At 42.1% G+C, this 24,394-nt stretch overlaps 2 protein-coding genes across 8 annotated transcripts in view; one reads left to right on the top strand and one right to left on the bottom strand.

Moving 5' to 3' along the window:
* Positions 1 to 441, top strand: part of LOC135107751 (protein asteroid-like) — a 23,076-nt gene extending 22,635 nt beyond the window's left edge. For all 7 annotated transcript variants that reach the window (XM_064018085.1, XM_064018083.1, XM_064018088.1 and 4 more), the window contains exon 5: positions 1 to 441. This exon is cut by the window's left edge and continues 2,274 nt beyond it. The gene's annotated coding sequence lies outside the window, so the exon portion shown is untranslated.
* Positions 442 to 5,332: 4,891 nt separating this feature from the next.
* LOC135107752 (Na(+)/H(+) exchange regulatory cofactor NHE-RF1-like) overlaps positions 5,333 to 24,394 on the bottom strand; it is a 60,468-nt gene continuing 41,406 nt past the window's right edge. The window contains exons 3-5 of the mRNA XM_064018089.1: positions 9,837 to 10,439; positions 6,823 to 7,004; positions 5,333 to 6,711 (exon numbers count right to left, since the gene is read on the bottom strand). Of these exons, the coding sequence (XP_063874159.1) occupies positions 6,588 to 6,711; positions 6,823 to 7,004; positions 9,837 to 10,439 (909 nt within the window). The 3' untranslated portion in view covers positions 5,333 to 6,587. The remainder of the gene's footprint in view (positions 6,712 to 6,822; positions 7,005 to 9,836; positions 10,440 to 24,394) is intronic.

Below are 24,394 nucleotides of genomic sequence, written 5' to 3'. Positions count from 1 at the left end.
TTGAGAGTGATGGAATGTGAAAGAGTGAAATGTTCAAAAGAGGAACAAATGGTGACAATTTTGCTATGGCCATTTCCTTGAAAGAATTCTACTGAATGGGCATCAGAGTAGATCAAATTACTGCATTTCCCATTGGAAAAGATATTGTGTATAAAATGCACCATATTTTTACAGCCATTTAAAAATTTTGTTGCTGCTACATAGAACTTTTCTACTTTTCTACTGGAAAGTGCATCTGATGTCAGCAAATACTTTAGATATTATATCATCTTATATTGTATACACCATAGTATATTATTTATCATATCATTGTCATCTTTCGCACACACATGTCATACCAAAAAATCACTGGATGCCAATTAAAGACTGCAACTTGTTTTGGAGTTAGCTCTACTATGCTAATCATAACATATTTTTCTGACTGATAAAAATAACATCACAGTGGGATCTTTTTTACCTCTTAAATTTTCTTACTTTTTATGTGTAATTTTATTTTGGGGCAGTTAACATGAATTATTAAAAATGTTAATTTTGCTCACATTTGTAGCTTCAAATTTCATATTTGACCAAACTCAAATATGAAATGGTGCTCAGAATTGAGTAATGTGACTTGCCAAGGAAAATATAAGAAAATGTGTTAGTGATGATTGATTCACGATAGAGCAATTTTTTACATTTTTTTTTATTAATTATTTTTTGTTTCTATTTGTGTGTGTGTGTGTGTGTGTGAAAGATATACATAATAAAGATGCCCTGTTCTTCAGTGGTTTATTCTTGAGTCACTTTTCACAGGCAAGTGCATTGGTAGGATGAAGGCATAATGACTATGATGCTATTATATTATTATTCATTTATATTACTGTGATGTCTTACAGTGTTAAAAAGAAAAAAAAAAAAAAACTAAGGAAACTCACCCAGCTAAAAGTAACCCCATTCCTGGTAAACCCACATACACACTCACATACACAGATGGATAATGAGTCTAAGTATATCCTCACATACGGTGCAACTCCTCAAACATGTGTCATTTAATTCTTTCCTATCTCTACCAAATAGGCACAAAACATTTTATCTGGCTGCTCCCAACACACCCACCACTGTATAGATATCTTGTATCCATCCATTCATTCATGCCACACTCTTCTTCAGAGCTGACATCTGGTTCTTCATCTGAAACTACTGCAGGCTCTTCATGTGGGAGATCATACCCTCCAAACCAGCTGTTATATCTCATGTCCAGGGGATGACACTGGACCTTCAAGGCTAACATCTCCATGTATAGCTTTCTTTTCTTAAGACTTAAGAGACAACCTCCTCCCCCCATAGTAAACCTCCAGAATCCAGTTGCCCTTAGCCATGACTAAAGACTGAAATGCACAAGAAAAGGGTTGTGAGCACTCTCATGAATCTCCTCATTTGATTCAGTGTTTACTGTGCTTGCTCCTAATAATTTTTAATCTCACCACAGTTTTTATTACAATATTAATCTTTCTAATACAGTTATACATGAGGTCATTGAATCAGAGAGGGATAATACCACAACCATAAAAGATATTGGTTAACCTGTTCCTTAAATAAGAGACAATTTAAGTTTTATCAAAAGACACAGACAGGAACCACAGCACTGCTGGGAATACATAGGGCTGCCAAGTATGCATTATTAACGAATACACTGGTGTCGCATAGATTGTTAAACTCATCAACGTATGCAATACTCAAGATATGTGGGCAAGAAAAAAAGTAACGTCCAACTAGACAGTGACAGACCAGTCAAGGCTGACCTAGATCCATGCGGGCCTAGTAGGGATCATCTTGGCGTGTCGGTGATTGGCAAGGTAATGTACCTTGCATTTCCCAAGTTTCCCGCAAAAGGTCTAATGTGCTTAAACACCACCAATTGGAAAACACCAAAAAAAAAAAAAAAAAAAAAAAAAAAAACTAGATAACTGTCCTAGATCTCAATTGTTCATTACATAAATATGCATATGCACAGACCCTTCAGTGCTACAGGAGTTCCATGACTGGTGAAAATAGAATTGATGGGGACTGACTGATATTTAAGTTTTGTCTAACAGAAGAGTGGTGGTATTCAAAGGCAGAACACATTATTTATGTGCTAAGAGAAATATGGATGTGAATGAAATGACTAATATTGATTGAAACACATTAAGAGAGAGAGAGAGAGAGAGAGAGAGAGAGAGAATGCTATGGTAAGAGTAAAAACGTGCAAATGTATGGTATATGCTTGTCACGGTCACTCACTCAAGGAGATTAAGGAACAAACATAAGCGCGGAATAGACAGCGTTCAACTGCCTCCAGTATATTAGCAACTAGGTATCACAAAATATAAATAGATAGATAAATAACAGCAGTAAAAGACACATAAAACATTCCAGACAAAAAAAAGGCAAAGTGTGTGTGTGTGTGTGTGTGTGTGTGTCGTGGGAAAGGGCTAGGTTAGGTAAGGTTAGGTTAGGTTTGGTTAGTTAGGTTAGGTTATGTTAGGTTGGCTGATGAGAAGGCGGCCATTCATGAGGCGAGACTTCTCGCACCAATCACGAGTTGAAACTGCTCGCACTTGCATAAAGTATGCAGGGACTTTCCAGCGAGCAGGCCCTCCCGAAGAATACACCAACGAAGTTGCCTGGGGGTGCTACCCAAGGAAAAAATGTCGTACATTTCATTGGCAATGTGTGTCTCACAGAGACTGCACCAGCCATAACCAGTTGCTCCTTGAAATTTATGCTATTTAGAAGTGAATAGCTAGTCTTCCAGGCCTTGTGATATTGTCAGTTGAATAAAAGTAATTGTATAGGGCCGATTCTTTGCTTTTTATTCTGATTGAAGGAAAAAGACAGGCAGACATATTGGTTATTCTTGTTTAGTTGTTACATTTAAAGAAAAGGCATATAGTAATATGCCATAGCCTGATTAAGACATTCCGGGCATATAGTAATATGCCATAGCCTGATTAAGACATTTCAGGTTAAAATGATGATCTTGGCCTGATGTTGGCCAAATATGACTAGTAAAACTTGCTGCATGGTATTGTACATATAGCATTTATGAAATGAAATGCCAAAGCATCTCTTTTTCACACTTCCATCTCTTAGGTATCCCTATCTATTATCCTTGTCTGTCTAGACAGACTATAAGTATTATAACGAAATATGTTCTATTATTAGCGATTATGAAGGAAGGGGAAAACTGTGATGTAGGGAGCAGGTCCAGCAGCTCTCCAGGTCGCAGGTCATTCACAGGGGTGAGAGTGAGGTCCCTTCCCCTGGTCCTCAGATTCCACCATATTCAGGGAACATTCTATCCCATGTATCACTTCTTCAGACTTGTCATACTTCATCACCTGTGCAAATACAAGCCACTCTGCAGAGTATTTTAGCATGAATTGGTTGTATCAGTCATGACCTCACACTGCATTATGGCATTGTACCAGATCACAATGATATGTTGGAACTTGTGGCAAAGGACAGGAAGGCCATTCCGACACCTTTATCAACCCTACCAGAATGCTGCACACTGTTGGAAGGCTTGAGTGTTACACGCTCATTGTAAGCAAATGTTACTATTCACTTAATTTGAAATGATTCTTGCTACACAGTTTTAATAGTGGTTTTCACTCATGACTGACTTGTATGCAGATAGTTCTGTATATTTGAGATTTTATTTAAAACAGTACATACATATCGGCTTGTTTTCATTTAACATGTTTACATCACTGCCTGCGAGTGGCTGTATCTTTTGCTCCGCCCTGCTGCTACCCCCTCAATTCTCACAAGCCCTTAGAAAGCTTGCAGCTCAGGGTAGTTGTAAGGTTCTGAGGCTCCCAGGAGAACTGTGCAAAAAGAATGCATCAGAAAATGCCTGTTGCTGAGGCACTTGCAAAGAACTGAAGAAGATGCGTTAACTTATATTTGTAGCAATACATTAAGAAAACCTGTAAACTTATAACATTACACCTAAATACGTACCTTTCTTTATCATGGAGATGCCCTGCTTGCCACAGTGGTCATAGGTAGGAGGAGTGGTCGCAGGACTGCCAGCTGCTGCCTGACCCCACTTCCGTATCAGCACCAACTTTTCTTCCCCGCTTTCCCTCACAGTAACTCAATCAGTAACTCTATTTTCCCCTTTTATCTTGTTCTATCTATGCTGTTCTAAGCAGTCAGTCAGGGAAGTCAAAGAAAAGTTATCTAAAAGAAGCATTCTCTAACAGGGTATATATAATTATAGATTGTAGAGGGTTGGTATAACAGTTCAAAGCAAAACACTAGTTACATGGGATCTTTGCCAGACATGCCTCATTGGATCCTTTAGTTAGCTGAAGATTGTATATTAGGTGTAGTATGGAATGATAATATTAATGATTGAAAGTGAAATATACTGAAAGTAAAACTTAAGAACAATCAAGCCCAATTACAGTCAATCAAGGTTGTAGCAAAAGTAACTTTAAAGGAAATTTCCTCAACTATACCAGATTGTAGAATAACTGTTGTACCCTCTGTCTGTCTTCAAAGTACTAATTTGTTATTACTTCAATGCCTATGATGAATTTCCTCTACGTATGACAATGTAGTTGTTTATTCTAGGGTAGTATCAATTCAGGTTATTTATCTTAACTGCTTCACTGGAATGAGGGACAATAACAACTTATTCAAAGCTCTTTTCTATTGACATGGTAACTTGTTAATATTTATCATACCTTTTTTTCCTGAAAACTTCTGTACGCAGACTTGCCACTAATTACCATTTGAAGTGTAGTCAGTCATTTGTTTCAACTGCCACCGTGGAATGAAGGATGATGATAGGTGCAGAGTACACTTTGCCTAACAATAACTTGTTTATATTCATCCAAACTTCTCTCACACATACCACTTATTACCACTGACTCATTTATTTATTTATTTTTTGTGAGCCTATGTGTCTTTTACTTCAGTCTAATAGATCAGGTGCAAACCATCTTCACGAGTCCTTCTCAAAATGGACATTCATTATAGTAAGAATCTAGCCTGTAGAAAGACTAAGCACCTTACTTACTGCCAGTGCTTACACTCCCAGGTGATATGCTGTTGTCCTGCTCAACTGATATTTAATAATGTTCTTCTCTCATATGCTGAACTACATTATGTAACCCTCCCACTCTTGTTGCTATCCTACACCATTGGATACTAGTACATACCATCACTGTACTACATATATGTCTTAGGCCGTTAACTCTTTTGGCAATTAAGTAATTGCTATAAATTCCCTCTCTCCTTTCTTTCCTCTTCCTCTTCATTGTCAAGCTCTGATACATAGGGATTAAAGTAATGCATGTCAGATGCTTACTGTTTATTGAATATATACTGGTCACATATCACAATGAATAGGGACAACAAAGAATGCACTGGTAAGCATTAGAGTTATCATACATACACACCTGTGGGTTATATACCGAGAGGTACACTTCACAAGAAATCAAACCACATGTTCAAAAGCTACCTACTTGTGAGTCCTTGTGTAGTGTTCCTCAGTAAGGTGTTGCACTGACCTGTCCTACACGTTACCTCACTGTGCTGCCTTCTTGTACTACTTGTTAGTGACGCAATTAGTGACGAACTTGCATGCTCGGTGAAGGAAGCAGTGGGAGATCAGGGTGAGGAGGGTCTTCACATCATTCCTTCAGTAGATCGACACACTTTAAATGATATAACGACTTCGGGTAGATAGTGTAAACTATCAATCCAAAAATAATATATCCCTAAGTGCTCAAGGAGACTACGCTGGTATACCTCAGAGAATCAATATTCTGATCATTATGCCACCATCGTTGTGCCAGAGGCAAACAGGGCAAGGAACGTTAAGCTATAGGTGGGTGGCAGCAGCCGCTCCGTCAATGCCCCAAGTCCATGTTTCGGCACATAATATGAATCAGAAGAATGAATTATTTTACAATAATAAGACTTAGAAGTGAGGTGTTCATGTCTTCAAATACATGCTAATTACTCATGTAAGCTTGTAATACCATTAATTCAAGTTTTATATTGCCTGTTTGGTTGCACACCAGTCCTGTGCTGGCAAGTAACCGGTGAGGCAGCTAAGCCTCTATTCCAGCTCCCCCTCCATGCTGCTTACATTTCTAGGCTTGTGCCTTTGGCATGGCATTAGAATGGCCTGTAATCAAGGGCATGAAGATGAAATGCTCTGTCTTGGAGGCATCTGTGGGTACATGCTGGTATATATGTATTTCACATGACAAGATAAACAATAATTGCCTCGGTGTATATGGAAGCTTGCTTGAAATCCATTCTATTACTCTGAATCGACAATTATCTTCCCTGTTCCCTGTTTCACAGACCTTGGCCTAACCCTGGCAAGGGACTCAGCCTCATAGATACCAAAAATTATTCTAAATAATAATTATACATTTTACTAATATATACATGATTATTTACTAGTCTCCACCACATGTACAATCTTCATAAATCACAGAAAAAGATAGATTAAGTGTGAAAAATAACCATGAACCACAGAAGTGGTAATTCGGCGTGTCTGGTGTGACAGGGACGCCTGCTAGGCCCCGCCCAGCTCTTTACATGTTTTGGATGATCTCGTACTTTGTCTTGAGATCGACTGTCTCCTTCCGAGGGTCAGCCTTCTTTTTGCGAGCCAGCATTGCTCGCATCTCCGCCGCAGACATGTTGAGGTTGAGGCCGCTGAGGAGATGGACATGCACTGAGTTAGTGACTGGCCCAAAGTATCACCAATATACAAGACTAAGAACTAAAATACTCAAATTACACAAATGATTTCAATCAGCAGCTTACCTGGAGTTATAAGTGTTGTTGTTGGACACTGGCTGGGACTTTGGACTAGCATTGTTGGTGATGCTGGTTTTGGTGGTGGTGGTGTCGGCAGTACTGTTGAGGGGTGCTTGGGGAGAACTGCGCACAGGCTCTGGGGCAGACTCCAGTGAGGGTGGCGGCGTGGGGGAGGTGCTCATGGGACTCTGGGCAAGGAAAAAATCACAAAAATTGGATAATTACCTCTGTTTTAACCAGAGAATCTTGAACATCACGAGAGAGAGAGAGAGAGAGAGAGAGAGAGAGAGACAGAGAGAGAATGGATGGAGGGAGACATGGGGATGAGAAGGATAACAGGTACTCTGCAACAGTACACCTTCCTGTACTGCTGCCATCTAATAGTACATTACTTCATAGATTGCAGCATAAAAAATACTCGCAAAGTCAGCTGCAGCTCGTCAGCGAAGTCCTACTTGAAGCAATCGCTACAAAGAACTCGGAGGTAAATTTCTGGAAAAAAAAAAAAAAAATCTTTTCATCGGTAGATCTTTGACTGGCTGGCTCCTCTTCAGTACAATCAGTACTCTTTTGCTTCGAACTGAGGGTCCCAAACAGAATCCATGTTGCTGTTTTGCTTTTCCTGTCAGTAGCGCCTAAAACTCCGCGTCAACGGTGCGAATCCGCGCTTTCTGTACGCCAAGTCGTCCACAGCTCCAGATGAATGTTGGCTTGAGTCAAGTGAAAGGCTGGCTAAGCAGTATTCCGGTGTCCTTCATTATCGAGGACTATTATTCTTTCTTCTAAGGCGACTGATCTTTGGGAGTCAAAGGGGACTACTCTCATTACGTGCAGGTCATTAAAGAACAGAGTCTAGAATGCCTGCACGACCAGGTGACTCTAGGCGATGTAGGGACGAGGGTGTTGAGCTCTAATGGTGTGACATTGGCGGTGTTGAGGTAAGAGAATGAGGGAGAAGAGAGAAGGTATAGCTGTGTGTGTGTGTGGTGCCAGTGCTGGTGCTGGTAGGTTGTAATGTCGATGTTACGGTGGTGAGATTGAATGAGACATGTGGTGACGGCCCGGTAAGGGATATTAGAGGAAAAAAGAAAATACATAATGAAGGGCGAGAGTGTATGTGATGGCAGGCTGTGAAAGTGAGGTGAAAAAGATTGAATGTGCAGCGATGGTGTGGTGAGACGAGTGACCGAGGGAGCGGAAAAATGGTGAAGGGAACAAGAGTAACAATGTGTTCTCCTGGTAAGACTGCGACTTGTGGTGATTGCAGTGAACTCTGACTCCAGGTGTTGATCACATGCTGGCCATCAGTTAATACGAAGCTCTTTATGTCCATACACAGAAGAGTGTTTGTGAAGGACTTTTGGCAAGGGAGTGTGTTGGAAACTTCACTGGAAAAGAAAAGAGTTGATCTTGAGAACAGCGACTTGAGTCACACCTTGTTGTTGTTATTGTGTAAGTGTGTGTAGTGCTGAGACATTTATGAACACAATGGTGATGCTACGCTTCATTACACTTAGCACAAGTCACATCTTACACACATGAACATCAATTACATGTATAACTGTATCCAAAAATCTGCATTAAATCATCCAATGAATGATGTTAAAAGAAAAATGTCTTCTGTCATCTGTTTTTTCTTACATTAACGGTATGCCTGTCTTTTTTCTTTTCCATTCAAATTCTGGTGGTATCACTGTAAACTTTTAAACAATGAAGTAACAGCACTGAAAACAAAGGAATTTTCTTTTCAATTTGTCACCTTTCCTGTATGCAAGGTGGAAACAGTTGCTCTGTTCAACAATTCGAAACTTTTTTTTTTTTTCGCCATTCAGCCGAATAATGTAAATACCAAAAGTCCTCGGAGAGTTACCTGAAGGTGCTGCATCTCCTGACAAGTTACTGCCTTGTGAGGCTTGAATGGCTGGCTCACAGTGAATCACAACCTCTAATACTGCGCCATATTGAGGTCTGCAGCATTGCACCAGCCGTGGGCGTGGTAATATTTGTGTTAAAAACTAAACTCAGAAGGAAGTTGTCGTAATGGTGAAAGTAACACACACGGGTAAATTGACTTGCAGAAAAGAAACCGCAACATTGGATCACACTTTTCACGCAAAATCGTGGCATTAAATGTGAAATATATTCGAAGAAATGATGCAAAGTACTAAATATTATGAATATTGTTTTCCGAGTCGAGACGCACAGAAGCTAAGAGACAAAACAACCTGACCCTGATCACGTGATAGAATGACTGCTGATGGCTTTTCATTCTTTAGTATATATCTTTCTAACTGGTAAGTCGAGGATAAACCCATGAGCTGATGCCTCGACATGCGATTAAACCAATATCGTATAATCAGTATAAAAAAAAAAGAAAAAAAAAAAAAGGTAAAAATGAGTATACATTTGCGTTAAAGCGATCGAAATCACTCTTTGACAAAATAAAGCGCATCAATGTTTTCTTTTATTTTGTTAAGAGACGTCGGTAAAGTGCTGCTGTGTTCCGTGTTGTGGAGTCTGCCAAAGGACAACAAAAGACTGAAGAACTAAAGCCTGTAAGGAAGGAAAAATATTAGAAATACAAATGGTGCAGAAATTTATATTCAACCAAAGCAGTGGATTTTAATGAGAGAGAGAGAGAGAGAGAGAGAGAGAGAGAGAGAGAGAGAGAGAGAGAGAGAGAGAGAGAGAGAGAGAGAGAGAGAGAGAGAGAGAGAGAGAATACGATGTTATGACACACTGTTCACAGAAAGAAAGCCACAACATAAACAAATAGGAAGCAACCTGAGCCCGTTAGGTAGCTGGCCGTGTCTGGTATCACAGTAGCATGAGAGATGAAAGGAGGGGAAGCGGCAGTCACCAGGTTATACTAGGTAGTGGAAGCGGTTTAGTCCGTTAATTCGTATTAAGAGGGCTTGGGCTGGTTATTACAGGTAGCGGGAATGTTAGTGGTGGAGTCCCCAGTGTGCAAGCTTAGAGCGGCGGCGGCGTGCGGGGGCGGTGGCTGGGGAAGAACCAACCTGAGTAGGAGGGGGGTCAGTGCGGGCGGTGTCGGAGCCGTGTGAGGAGTGTGACTCGCCGGAGGAAGCAGAAAGACGGCGCGAATCGGAGGTGGCCTGAGATGCGGCCACCTCGGCACGCCCAGCATCTATCTCCACGTTGTCGTACTCTGCCTCGAGGTCAGACTCCTGTTCAGGAGTAGCCTCGACCTTTATCTCATCCTCGTCCTTTTCCTTCTCCTCCTCCTTCTCTTCTTCCTCCTCCTCCTCTTCCTCCTCCTTCTCCTCCGTCTGCTGGTGCACCTCTTCCTCCTGGGCAGCGTCAGCCTCGGGGAGGGTTTGTTCCTGCCCCTCCAGCGACACTTCGATTTGAGGAACTTCTGTCTCGCTCGGTTCGGGCAACGACTCCTCTACTGGTGCAATCACGTCATTCTCTGAGACTTTGTCGCTGCCACTCAGCGAAGCCGCGTCCTCTTCGGGAATCAAAATCTCTTCTGAAGGGTTCTCGGCTTCCTCAGCGGGCTGTGGCGAAGGGGAGCGGCTCTTTTCCTTCTCCATTGTTTCGTTCGATGCGACCTCTTCCACTGTGGAGTCCTTATCAGCTTCGGCAAGAGCGGCCGCGTGCTGCTCAAACACAGGCACACAGGCAAGACAAACATTAACAAGAGATAGCCACAACAGTGCCGCCACGCTGCTGTGTGGCGGCACCAATCAAGCTGCTGCTCTATCGGGAATTCAATAATTTATAAATTACAACAAAGAAAATGCAAATATATATACATTCAACATTATCTACTTTTCATGACATTATTTATACAGGACACGTCAGTGAAAATAATTGATCAAACATATAAAGATCATAATGCGCGCACACACACACACACACACACACACACACACACACACACACACACAAACTGCACATTTTTATGAAAAGAAATGATAGCGACCCTTGCAATATTTCCAAAAAGCAAAGCCGTCATGAAACAAGGACAACTTGATAAGAGATGATACAGTTACTTAGTCGGGGAGGGAAAATCAAGTAAAAAATAATGTGTCCTCCGTAATGGTATGCGAGTATTTATGTACGTAAACCACAATGTCTTGTCTTTCAGCTACAAGAGTGCCATAATATTTCGTCGTAGTCATCTCACAGTCCTGTCTCACACACACACACACACACACACACACACACTTGATAAACAAATCTTGGCGGCCGTAAAAATAAATACTTAAGATGAAACTTACAATTAGAAACACGATGACACAGGCAAAAAAATAAAAAAAAATAAATAGAATAAATAAATAAATAGAAATAAATAAATAAAAATAAAAAAATATAAAAATAAAGAAAAAAAAAGGAAACAAAGAAAACCATCACCTATTTTCTTTAGTCATCTATTTTCTTTTCTTTAGGATCAGGGGGAGGGGGGGAGAGGGGAAGACTATGAAGAAAAAAAAAAAAAGTGACTAACAAAACATGTACAACGCAGATGAATGATAACATTTTACGTTTATCTGGATGGACGCGTCGTGCCCGGCAGGTGACATGAATGTGTGAAGGAGAAGGGAGAGGAAGAGGAGGGACGGGCGTGTAGAGAAAACGTGACGGGGAAGTAAGGTTGCAGGTGAAGGACGAGGAAGGAAGGGTGGGGTGCGGAGGGCAAGGAACGCAATGAAGGCTGACGAAGGGAGGAAGATAGTGGAGGGTCGCAGTAAATCTGGGGAAAGATAGGAGATAAGTAGGAGGCAGAATATATGATGAACCGGCAGGCAGTAGGAAGGAACGCTCCTTGGTATATACAACTTGAGCTATGCACGCACCCGTGATGAATGAACGAGAAAACACCCCATAAACTAACATCCTATATCATTCATATAAATTTTATCGTGGCTGTTTTAATTAACCCCTTCCTCTTGTACGCTTAATCAGAGAGAAAAATAACCCCTTCCTCTTGTACGCTTAATCAGAGAGAAAAATTATATGTATATATATATATATATATATATATATATATATATATATATATATATAGAGAGAGAGAGAGAGAGAGAAGAGAGGAGAGTAGAGAGAGAGAGAGAGAGAGAGAGAGAGAGAGAGAGAGGAGAGAGAGAGAGAGAGAGAGAGAGAGAGAGAGAGAGAGAGAGAGAGAGAGAGAGAGAGAGAGAGAGAGAGAGAGAGAGATTCGCGAATACATACTCAAGCAAACCTGTAGAACTGAAAACTAGGTTAAAGAAAAACATTACTCAGTAAATCACAGGTGTTCTTGTTAACGTATCTCCTCAAACAGGTATTAATCACTCCGTCGAGTAAAGGAATGTGTGTTGAGACTTCCAAGTACGTATATAGCAGGGATGTGTGTGTGTGTGTGTGTGTGTGTGTGTGTGTGTGTGTGTGTGTGTGTGTGTGTGTAAAGGTGTGATGTGGTGCCAGGGTAAAATTTGTGGCAGTGCACTGAGCATTGGCGTTTCTAGATAACTACAGCGTCGTGTCAAGATTTCCGGGAGAGGAGGTTGGTAGTCAAGGGTGATTGAAGTGTTTGGGTATTAGTGTTGTGTCCCCTTTTTTATCTGTTTACCTTCTTAACACAGCGCCATTAGAAGAAATGTTGTTGTACGTACCTCGAATGTTGAGGTTTCATAGCCCAAACAAGGGGTTAATTTCCTGCTGGGAGGGAGGGAGGGAGGGAGGGAGGGAGTGCTTAACGTAACATGCAGTGACGGCGGCCAAACAGGAACTAAGCGGCGGTAGGACTTCGGGGAGAGCGTGACGCAGCCGTGTGTGTCTCCCACTTCCTCCCCTAACACTTGAGTGGCGTTTACTGTTTCCCTAATGCCTCTCGAGCTAACACACACACACACACACACACACACACACACACACACACACACACACACACACACATTTTCAGTTTGTTGACTGCCTAAAGAATAAACCGTTTATTATTATTATTATTACTCTCTCTCTCTCTCTCTCTCTCTCTCTCTCTCTCTCTCTCCTCTCTCTCTCCTCTCTCTCTCTCTCTCTCTCTCTCTCTAAGGGCGTGTCCCAGAAGGCGGTCTTCACCCTCAAGGAAGGCTGCTAAGCGTCAACACAATTAACTAAAAACATCTCCAATTTGCTGCGCCTCAGAAACCAAAAGAACAATAACCACAGTTTTGTTGCTAATGCTGTTATTGTTCCTGCCGCTGCTGCTGCTACTACTACTACTACTACTACTACTACTACTACTACTACTACTACTACTACTACACCTCCTCCTCCTCCTCCTACCTCCTCCTACTACTACTACTACTACCACTGCTACTACTACTATTTTCACTATTACTTTACTGTTACTACCTCTATTGTTATTACTACTACTACTACTACTTTCCAGGGTACAATCACGTCCCGGTATTACTCGTGTGGCAACAGATGATTAAGGGTGGCGGAGACGGGCGGGAATCCCCTCTGCACCGGTGTTGTTTCTTGCCATGAATCAAGAGTCAACAGAAGCGATGACACATTTATTACCAATTCATAAAGTAATTTTTTCTTCTTTAAAATGTCCTACTTGATTCTGATGAGGTTGATAATGATGATGATGATGATGATGATGATGACGAAGAGGAGGAAGAGGAGGAGGAGGAGGCAAATAACATAAGAACATAAGAAAATAACCCCTACACGTGGCGTGGAGGAGGAGGAGGAGGAGGAGGAGGGAGGGGGAGGAGGAGGAGGAGGAGGAGGAGGAGGAGGCGGAGGAGGAGGAGGAGGAGGAGGAGGAGGAGGAGGAGGAGGAGGAGGAGGAGCAGCAGCAGCAGCAGCAGCAGCAGAGCAGGAACAAGAGGAAAAAATGAAGACTGGAGAATTAGAACAGGAACAGGAGGAACAAACGAGAAATGAGGCCAAGAAAGAATAACAAGGAAGAAATAAAGGACGAGAGGATGAGAGGGAAAAAAGACGAATGCACAAAAACAAATAGTAATGATAAATAATACGAAAGAGAATATATATCGAAAGCAATAAAACAAATGTATTCATACGATCAGACAAAAGACGTTGAAAGGGCGAGACAGACTTCTGAATCGGAGAGAGAGAGAGAGAGAGAGAGAGAGAGAGAGAGAGAGAGAGAGAGAGAGAGAGAGAGAGAGAGAGAGAGAGAGAGAGAGAGAGAGAGGAGAGAGAGAGAGAGAGAGAGAGAGAGAGAGAGTTTTGGGGAGTGAGATAAAGTACAAGGCGACCTGGAAAAGTCATGTACGAAAAATATTGATAAGAAAGAAAAAAAAAAAAGAGGAGGAGGAGGAGGAGGCGGCAAAGGGGACGTGCAGAGGGGCGTGAGACGAATGTGGCGCAACGCAGGGGGGGGGGGGTAGGTGGGTGGGTAGGGACGAAAGGTAGGGGTATGGAAATAAGGAAGAATAAAAAGCATGTGACGCAAGACAGAAGGGAAGGGGCAGAGAAGACGTGCAGGTCATCAGAATGGGAGAGAAAGGATAAGGATAAAGGGAAAGCAAGGTGAAGGGGTGAAGGAGGAGGGAGATGCAATGAATACGAGAGAGAGGAATGGAAGACAGTAAGGTATACTGATTAGTGCAAGTGGCAAAGGGTAAATGAAGGTTGAAGGCAGACAGAGGAACAGGTAATAAAGGACCTTAAAAATAAATAAAGGAATGATGCATGATTAGAAACGAAAATAATAAAGGAGCAAAGGTGTTTAATAGAGAAATAAGAAAGTAAGAGAGGAACTAAAGGAAAGAGATAACATGGGACAACGGATCAAAGAATAGAGAACATGACGCGAGAGGTGATGAGAAAAGAGAAATACATGCAAGAAAAATAATATGAAAGGAAATGTGAAACGTGAAGATAAATGAGCACAAAAGGAAGTCAAGACAAGAGGAAACATATTGCGCAATGTCTTGGATAGAAGAACTTACAAGAGAAATGATAAAAGAGAAGGTAGAAATAGAGAAATACGAAACAGATAGAAAAGAATACAGAAAAACAAGGCAGGGGACAACACAAAAACTTGCGAGAGATGAGATGAACTCATCAGTAAAAACTATGTACAAGTACGGAAACAGGAAACAGTGAGAAAAGGAACATAAAGAAAGACAAAAGGGGAGGCAAAAAACAAAGTACAAGTAAAGAAATAGCAAACAAATAAGAAAAAATCACAAAGGAAAACAACAGAGGCAAAAAAAAAAAAAAAAAAAACACGAGGTAAGTACAAGTAGCGTAATACAAAACAAGTAGAAAATAATTATAAAGGAAGACGAGAAGAGAAAGAATAAGAGTGTTTTTGGGTATAGAAAGTAAACTAATCTGGACACAGACAGACAAGTTACACAAGAATGCCACATGACAACCCTTTATTCACAGGTTGTCGATAATGAGTTGAGTGATGAGCGAGGCGTCTTCCTGCCGAGGAGACACAACACAGAACACAAAGGCAGCACAACATAACGCAACTCCTGCACACACACTTAAGGATGTAGTGGTCCAGATAGATGGGTATTTTAGTGGTTGACGAGTATGGTTACAAAATTAGTAACCATATTCACTAAATATTATCCTAGCACTATGGGAAGGAATTCTTTATATCAATGGATGTGACAAGGAAGAAATTACAGTTTTCGAATTACAATAAACAGTGCACGAGATTTGCCCCGCTTGCATCCCTCCTAATTTTAGGATAGCAACAGTTGGGACTCTATACACACACACACACACACACATACACACAGTTTCCACCATAAATGTATAATATATCTGAACGGAATTGGAGATATAATTATTACAGAGAGCAGCGTTCATCATCATAAGGAAAGGCAAGCTAAATACTACTACGAAGACAATATATATATATATATATATATAATATATATATATATATATATATATATATATATATATATATATATATATATATATATATATATATATATATATATATATATATATATGTGATAGGCAGCGGCGAGAAAGCAACCTATCTTCCACCTTCACCTCGATCCCCACCTCCATTTTCACTTCCTTTCCTTTCTCCTCCTCCTCTTTTATTTATTTTATTTATTTATTTTATTTCATTTCACTCAGTCATTTATATTGTGACCTCACTAAACGTTTCCATTTGAGTCTCACAACACAAGGGGGCAGGCACAGCCTGCCCTCTAAAGACAACTCTCTTCACTCACACAAAACTACAAGCATCTAATTACACACACACCCTTCACTCAAAATCCAAAATTATCATGGCGACTCCTACACCAGATTTACATATTTATTTATTTTCAGTTCACACAGTCATTTATACTGATCCAACTGAACGTTTCCCTTTGTGTCTCACAACACAAGGGGGCAGGCACAGCCTGCCCTCTAAAGACAACTCTCTTCACTCACACAAAACTATAAGCATCTAATTACACACACATCTTTCACTCAAAATCCTCAAAAAACTCAATTCCTCCATCTATCAACTCGACACAACCTTCCAGAGCAACTATCCCCTATTTTTTAATGACACTCAACTGTCCCCCAGTCTGTCCTTTTCTTATAATCTAAACTGGAAACTTCACATCTCATCTCTAGCTGAAACAGCTTCTATGAAGTTAGGCGTTCTGAGACGTCTCCGCCAGTTTTTCTGACACTCCCCAGCTCCTAACTCTGTACAATGGCCTTATCCGTCCATGTATGGAGTATGCTTCACATGTCTGGAGGGGTTCCACTCATACAGGACACTCATACATAGACAGGACGGAATCAAAAGCTTTTCGTCTCATCAACCCCTCTTCTCTAAATGACTGTCTTCAGCCCTCTTTCTCATCGCTGCAATGTTGCATCTCTAGCTATCTTCTACTGCTACTTTCATGCTAACTGTTCTTCTGATCTTGCTAACTGCATGCCTTCCTTTCTCCCGTGGCCTCGCTGCACAAAATTTTCTTCTTTCTCTTACCCCTATTCTGTCCATCTCTCTAATGCAAGAGTTCACCAGTATTCTCAACCATTCATCCCTTTCTCTGATAAACTCTGGAACTCCCTGCCAGCTTCTGTATTTCTACTTTCCTATGACTTGAATTCCTTCAAGAGGGAGGTTTCAAGACACTTATCTTTCAATTTTTGACTACCGCTTCGGAACCTATTTGGGGACCGGCATCTCAATGGGCTTTTTTTTTTTTTTTATTGGAATTTGTTGTCCTTGGCCGATGTCCCGCCTACCAAAAAAAAAAAAAAAAAACGCAGCCACACTTCCTCCTACTCAACACACGAATTCACATTTAATATTCTAATTCAAGGGGTTTACGGTGACAACAACAACAACAATTACTACTACTACTACTACTACTACTACTACTCCTCTTGAGTTTATATAACTGCGGTCATTGTAAAAAGTTCAAGGATTGCCTCTTCAAGGTTCGTCACCTGCAGCCTCGACCTTCATTGCACATTATTACATTTTCTTACTTGATCCTCTCAAGTTTGTGAGGTGGCAGGGAAGACTCAAGGAACTCCGCGAGTCAAGTCGCCGGCTATTCACTGCTCATGGAAAGTCCACTGAGTCATATACCAGGAAATTTCCTCAGGTAAGGCCTCAAGGTGAGTCTGGTAGCCAATTATGGATGCATATGACTAAGTGCTTAGTTTCTATCCTTCACTACCACTACCACTATACTACTACCATCACTGCCTCTACTGTCTTTATAACTGCATAACTCTGTCTGCCTCTCCCTCGCTCATTCTCAAATTACCACACTTACCACACCTTCAACACTCACTCTCATCCATCCCCACTCACCACACCCATAACTGTTCACTACTCTGCCTTCCCCTACCAACCTACCTACGCTGCTTCGTAACTTCACACACACAAACACACACACACACACACCTAGCCATAGATCTAAAGTTACCACACCTATGCAACACCACCACCTTCTTCACCACCATCGCCATCATCACCACCACCACCACCTCCTCCTCCTCCTCCACACTACCACTTAACACACACACACACACACACACACACACACACACACACACATCTAAGAAAAAAAAGAAGATAACCACAGGCACGTCCGTTTCTACCCCCACCCGCGCCCCATCTCCCCTCCGTCAGTAGAGCAACACAACACAGCGACTCGTGTCTCATTGGATGATTCGCTGATTCGGTTCGGTGGATCGGTGAGTCGGTGATTCGAGCAGGTGTCTTCGAGGTGTTTGGAAGCCAGGCTGAGGTGATGGTGGTGTTTTCTCAAAGTCAACTTTCTAAACCGGAGTTCAAGGGAAGGCAGGAGTTTTATATGTTTAATGCTTCATTGGATTTCACTATTATTATGGTCACTGCTGCTATTATTACTACTACTACTACTACTACTACTACAACAACTACTTGGTAGTGTAAGTATATGATATCAATAACGCTAGAAGTAATAACAAAAGTAGTAGTAGTAGTAGTAGTAGTAGTAGTTATTGTGATGGTGGTTGTGGTGATACCAATAATAAAGATTGTAAAAGTAATGATTGTGATGAGTAGTAGAGGTACTGTTTGTGTTGTTGTTATGGCAGTAATAAAAAGGCAGCAGTAATAGTAATGCAATTAATAGAAGTAGCACAGTAAAGTATTAACAAAGCAGTAACAGTAATCGTACCTGTGCTTACTGAAGTGTTTCAAAACAAACATTTTTTTTTTTTATTGTTACTGGCCTCTCTTTTTTTCCCTCTTGAACTTAAGCCCGTCACTCTACTTCTCCCACTGTACTCCTTCACCTTTCTCCCCTCCCCTCCTCCTCTAACACTGTTCTAGTTTCCTTTCTCTCTTTAACCTTCTAGTAAACCCAAAAAACACCTCTCTTCTTCTAGTCACACCTTCCCTTATATGTTCCAGTCTCTCACACCTTTCCTTTCCCTTTCTTAAGGGTCTTTATACCTGCCCCTTCTCTTCTCTCATCACACCTTCCCTTTTCCCTTCTTTTTAGATTCTTTATAGCTCCCCCTCTTTCCTCAATCTTATCACATATATCCTTTCCCCTTCTCTCCTCATCTTATCATATCTTCCCTTCCCTTTCCTTTCTTCCCACGCAAGCGCCCTATCACGACACAAGTCTCTTTCCCCTTCCGTCCATCGTACAGCTCGTGTCTTCTTACCTCAAACATGAACATAATATGCCTCTCGACCACCCGCCCCTCCTTGATGTTGAGAGTGAAAGTTACCTCTAACCTATGCACCGAGAAACAATTCAGGGAGAGAGAGAGAGAGAGAGAGAGAGAGAGAGAGAGAGAGAGAGAGAGAGAGAGAGAGAGAGAGAGAGAGAGAGAGAGAGAGAGAGAGAGAGATAATGTGATGTGTGTTACGATTTAAAAAAAGGGATACAATCTCTCTCTCTCTCTCTCTCTCTCTCTCTCCTCTCTCTCTCTCTCTCTCTCTCTCTCTCTCTCTCCTCTCTCTCTCTCTCTCTCTCTCTCTCTCTCCTCTCTCTCTCTCTCTCATGTAAAGGCGTGCTGCCAAGAACGTACTGGACACAGAACAAGAAAACTAAAAGCTCTGCTGCTTGAGACTGGATGAGACTGGGCTGTTTTGCCAATACCCAGTCTTCCATCCTTCCTCTCGTTCGGCCTCCCATGGATCCCCTAACACACAATACATCCACCGTTGCAATCTTTACACCTGACGTCAAAGAAAAGGTATTGCACGTGTTACTCCATCAACACTGTGAATACTACTCACAGTCGGAATGAGTTACGTTCATGTAGAAGGCGTGTCGCATTTGTATGGTGATGTGCGGCGCGTGGTCCGGCCGGTGATATGAGTACGTGTGTGTGTGTGTGTGTGTGTGTGTGTGTGTGTGTGTGTGTGTGTGTGTGTGTGTGTGTGTGTGTGTGTGTGTGTGTGTGTGTGTGTGTGTGTGTGATGGCTTCCTGCATCTTCCCCTTATTTTTTTACATATATTCTTTCCAAAAAATCATCTCTACGAATTTCAAATTAATTCCTATTGTGTGTGTGTGTTGTGTGTGTGGCCACGCTTAGGGTACGTGATGTGCGTGAGGTAACAACACCTGGGTGACCCGTGCAGGTGTCTGGCTACGCGTTGACACACTTCTAGTCACCCTGGCCGGCCCTCATATTATTTAGGTGAACAATGGGCATCTTTTTCCGCTCATTGCCTATCTCTCATCCAATCAGCCTCCTCTCTCATCTCAACCTAAATTCTCTATGGTTTATCAAATGAATCTTTCCCCCTCCACTCACACATTATATGGAGCAATCGTCCCTTCAAGCTTAAAGTAAAAACGTTACACTTTTCGGTAAGGTGCTTCGATGAACAGAAGGGGAAAAGAAGAAGAAGAAAAAAATATATAGACTTTTTCATGTAATTGCATAATGCATGTTTGTTTTTTATTTGTCCACTTCTTCCAAGGTCTCTTCCCCAGCTCCTCCCCTCTTCCTTTCCGATCTCCCTCACGTCTCACCACACACACACATTCTCCCCCTCTCCCCCGCCCACCCTCACTGCGCTGGAGACTCGCCGGGGGTGATGCAAGTGTTGTTTTGTGGTGTTGGACAATCGTTTGGATATTATGTGGCGCCACAACCTGCTGCCGGGTGAACGTGGCCGAACATAAAACGTGCGTCACATTTTCTCTTCTCGTTCACTGAATTCCACCATAGCCTCAGTAAACACCATGCTACTTTCTTAGGTTTTTGTTCTTTTCTCTTCCACTGGCTTAACAGCTTGTCTTCATATACTTTTCATGGCATTTTATCAACTGGTAGCCTCTTATCGCTCCCCTCAGTAATAATAATAATAATAATAATAAAAAAGACTAATCAGCGCTTTCTTTCATATCTTTATTTAACTTTTATTAACTTATTCCTTCATTTACAGAGACGTTCAGTTTTTCTTTAGATAGCAAGACAGGTATCTGTTAGTGTACCTCTTCATCCCACCCTTCCCTCCCCCTCAGGGCCGCCCGGCGCCGGGCCCTCCTCCCACAATAGGAATCTTGCACACGACACCTTATCACGAATTACAAAACAGTAAAGTGAAATTGGGTAACCAAACTCCACTTTTCTCACCGATTTTGTCAGACGAAGCCACCTGTTATCTCCCAGCCTTCGCCTTCCTCTGCCTCCTCCTTCCTCCCGATTTCTCCGTTTCTTGCTTCATCGATGAGCCACAAACAATCCAGTTTTAGGTTCTTCGTAATAAATTACTTGTTTTCTAGTGTACGTGTCCGTCGCGTTGTATAAGGAACATCGATGCCGCGACCAAAGAGGAATTTTGCTTGAAGTGTCTTTAAAAGATGAAGAGTCGAAAGTTATTGTTGAAAACCTATTTTAATGAAATAGGCATATTTTGTTACACGGGTGAAGTAAGTAACAACTGAACATTTGCACAACTATCGGCTGCAACTGTCCATGAACACCACCGCTGCTTTCCCTGGAAAGCCAAAATCTGCAATCCTGCGGCGTCACACCCTCTACGTCCATCCGTCTACTGAAACAGTGCTCGAGGCGGAACTTTGTGCTGGCAGCGTCATGCTCAGTATATCTGGCCTCCTTTCGTGCCTCGACCGATGGTGAACACTCGCTGCAGCGCAGCGCCTTGCCGCCGCCTAAGTCAAGGCCGCTGAGGATTCTCGGCCGCCCCTCGAGCCATCTGGCGCTACCTGATGATGGTTGCACCGGGTAATGTTCAGCATCGAGATTAAAGTTTCGTCAGTAATGTTTCAATTAGCTTGATATATACGACACATACCCGAAGTAGCGTTATCAGCGCAGGACCCAGCGGTAAGCCCAGGTATTTATGAGTTTATTTCCTGATTGTGGGAGTGGAGGTGATATGTATGCCGCGACACCCCCAGCAATGCCCCACCTACCCGCTGGAGGAGACGAACTGAACCAAGCGTGTGGCGCCTTACACTCCTGACATAAACTGTTCATTCAAGCGACAGCCGTTCGTCTCGCTGTCCGCGTATTGCCTCCTTGAACTTCAAGGTGTCTCCGGCAAGCAGTCCTCGGCAACAATCACTCCTTTCCATTGCCTCATCTATTATAAAGCGTTTTTGAATCTCAGACAATTGTTTTTAAAATAAGATAATTTCACAACGACTTCGAGAATAATAATACTTACACTAATTTTTTTTTTCGGAGGCTGAGCTCTTTTTGTATCGAGTGACGTAAGATGACGCGATATACTCGTACGTACGCACTAACATGTGGCCTTTCCACCACAAGACAGAAGCCTTGGCAGCACGACCTTGAGTAAATATCATTTAGGACGTGTCTATGCGAGGGCTGCCAGTCCCGTATGATTAGACTGGTGTTACAGAGGACTGCTGGTGATTGCAGAGGAGGGAAGAGAGGAGGAGCGAGAGGAAGAGGTGATGGCATGAGAGAACAAACGTAGATTGAGGATGAGATAAATGTAGGAGGAGAAAGGTGAGAAAAATGAGGAACTATGGATGGAGGAAGAGAAACAAGGATACACAGGACGAGGGGTGAGGAAAAGAGATGTAACTAAGGAACGATAGGAGTGGACATAAACAATCCAGTGATGTGGAAGAATAAATAAATAATGTGTACAAATGAAGGACCGGATGAAAAAAAGTCAAGACAACAGACAAGAGGAAACAGTATAAACGAAGAATTTGTATAACGAAAAAAGAAAGAAAAAAAAAGAAAACCAGACAATGGGCGGAGAACATTGTAAGGGATGACTAGTGCGAAAGTAAAAGAAAAAGAAAATTACAAGACAAGAAAAAAAAAAAAAGAAGCAGGAGGGAAGTCAAAAATTATAAAAGAAAAATTTATGGAAAAGAAGTGAAACAGAACATCACACACACACACACACACACACACACACACCTTCAGACCTACAAAAACACTCCCAAAACAATAAGATATACGAGCATAAATCTTATCCCTTTCATCTAACTGATTATCTCCACATCCGGTTAGGACAGTCGCATCTCTTCCTGGGTCTTACCCTCGTCGTCCTCCCTCTACATATTAGAGGAGGAGGAGGAGGAGGAGGAGGAGGAGGAGGAGGACTGAACGAGGAGGAACGAGGATCTAATTCTGTCGAGGTTAGTTGGATAGGAAGGGATGGAGAACACTGAACGTTCAGTCTGGTCGGTTCCTAAACCAGCGAAGAAGTAACGAACAATAAGAAGAAAGAAAAAAGAAAAACTGGTCTTCCTTGACACCGCTGACCCTACCTGTGTCGGTTACTCCCCACTGTTCTCGCCCTACCATCTATATACACTGCTATCACCTCCCTGCCGCCTACGCACGTCCCCACCACTGCTGATGCTGCATCTACACGCCCACACTTCTCCCTCCCGCCATGAAACCAAAAATAGCGAACACGTAACCTTCCCTTATAGATTCAAAGCGGAAATTCAAAGTTGCCACGAGAGGGAGTAACTAATCTCAGATTCTTTTAGCATGTGGAAAGAGGCGGCGATGGAAGCGACGGTGGTCTAGTGGTAGGGTGGTCAGGTTTATGCCTCTGAGTCCGCAGCAGAGGGTTAAGGAGGGCAAGGAGAAAAAAACATCGACGGTTATCCAATAGATTATAACGGAAAAAAGGAGAAGAGTGTGTGTATGTGTGTGTCTCCTCCAAAGTTTGTTACAGAAATAGTACAAGAATTCTTTGAGAAGGTGTATAGTTTTCTGAAAGTTTTACACACACACACACACACACACACACACACACACACACACACACACACACACACACACACACAAATAAATACAAACGTTTATCACACTAAATTGCTCTTGTCGACGAGACACACACACACACAAACACACACACACACAAATAAATACAAACGTTTTTTGCACTAAATTGCTCTTGTCGACGAGATACACACACACACACACACACACACACACACCCTCTCTCTCTCTCTCTCTCTCTCTCTCTCTCTCTCTCTCTCTCTCTCTCTCTCTCTCTCTCTCTCTCTCTCTCTCTCTCTCTCTCTCTCTCGCTAGATCAAGAGTAAAGCACAAGTAGCATTTTCACTGTCTACATTTCCTGTTTGTAACATTATAACTCATGAATTTCTGAACGACCTACTAATCTCTCTCTCTCTCTCTCTCTCTCTCTCTCTCTCTCTCTCTCTCTCTCTCACACACACACAAAAAAAAAAAAAGTTTTAAGAGGAAATAGGGGAAACAGTTAAAGCGAGTAACATAACTAATCACTGTCCACTGCGTTACACTCAGATGCACGCGACTACACACACACACACACACACACACACACACACACACACACACACACACAGTGACGGAACAGTAAAGGGAGGGGAGAGAGAGAGAGAGAGAGAGAGAGAGAGAGAGAGAGAGAGAGAGAGAGAGAGAGAGAGAGAGAGAGAGAGAGAGAGAGAGAGAGAGATTGAAATTAACGCACCACAACAATGAGGTCACATGGCAACGACTTGGGTTACGATACAGCGATACTTCTCTCAATGACGAATTACAGTGAACTATGGAGAGAGAGAGAGAGAGAGAGAGAGAGAGAGAGAGAGAGAGAGAGAGAGAGAGAGAGAGAGAGAGAGAGAGAGAGAGAGAGAGAGGCACAGA

Source organism: Scylla paramamosain, chromosome 15, assembly GCF_035594125.1.
Source record: "Scylla paramamosain isolate STU-SP2022 chromosome 15, ASM3559412v1, whole genome shotgun sequence".
NCBI lineage: Eukaryota > Metazoa > Arthropoda > Malacostraca > Decapoda > Portunidae > Scylla > Scylla paramamosain.
Note: the sequence above shows the minus strand (reverse complement) of the source record. Positions and strands in the feature narration are given on the sequence as shown.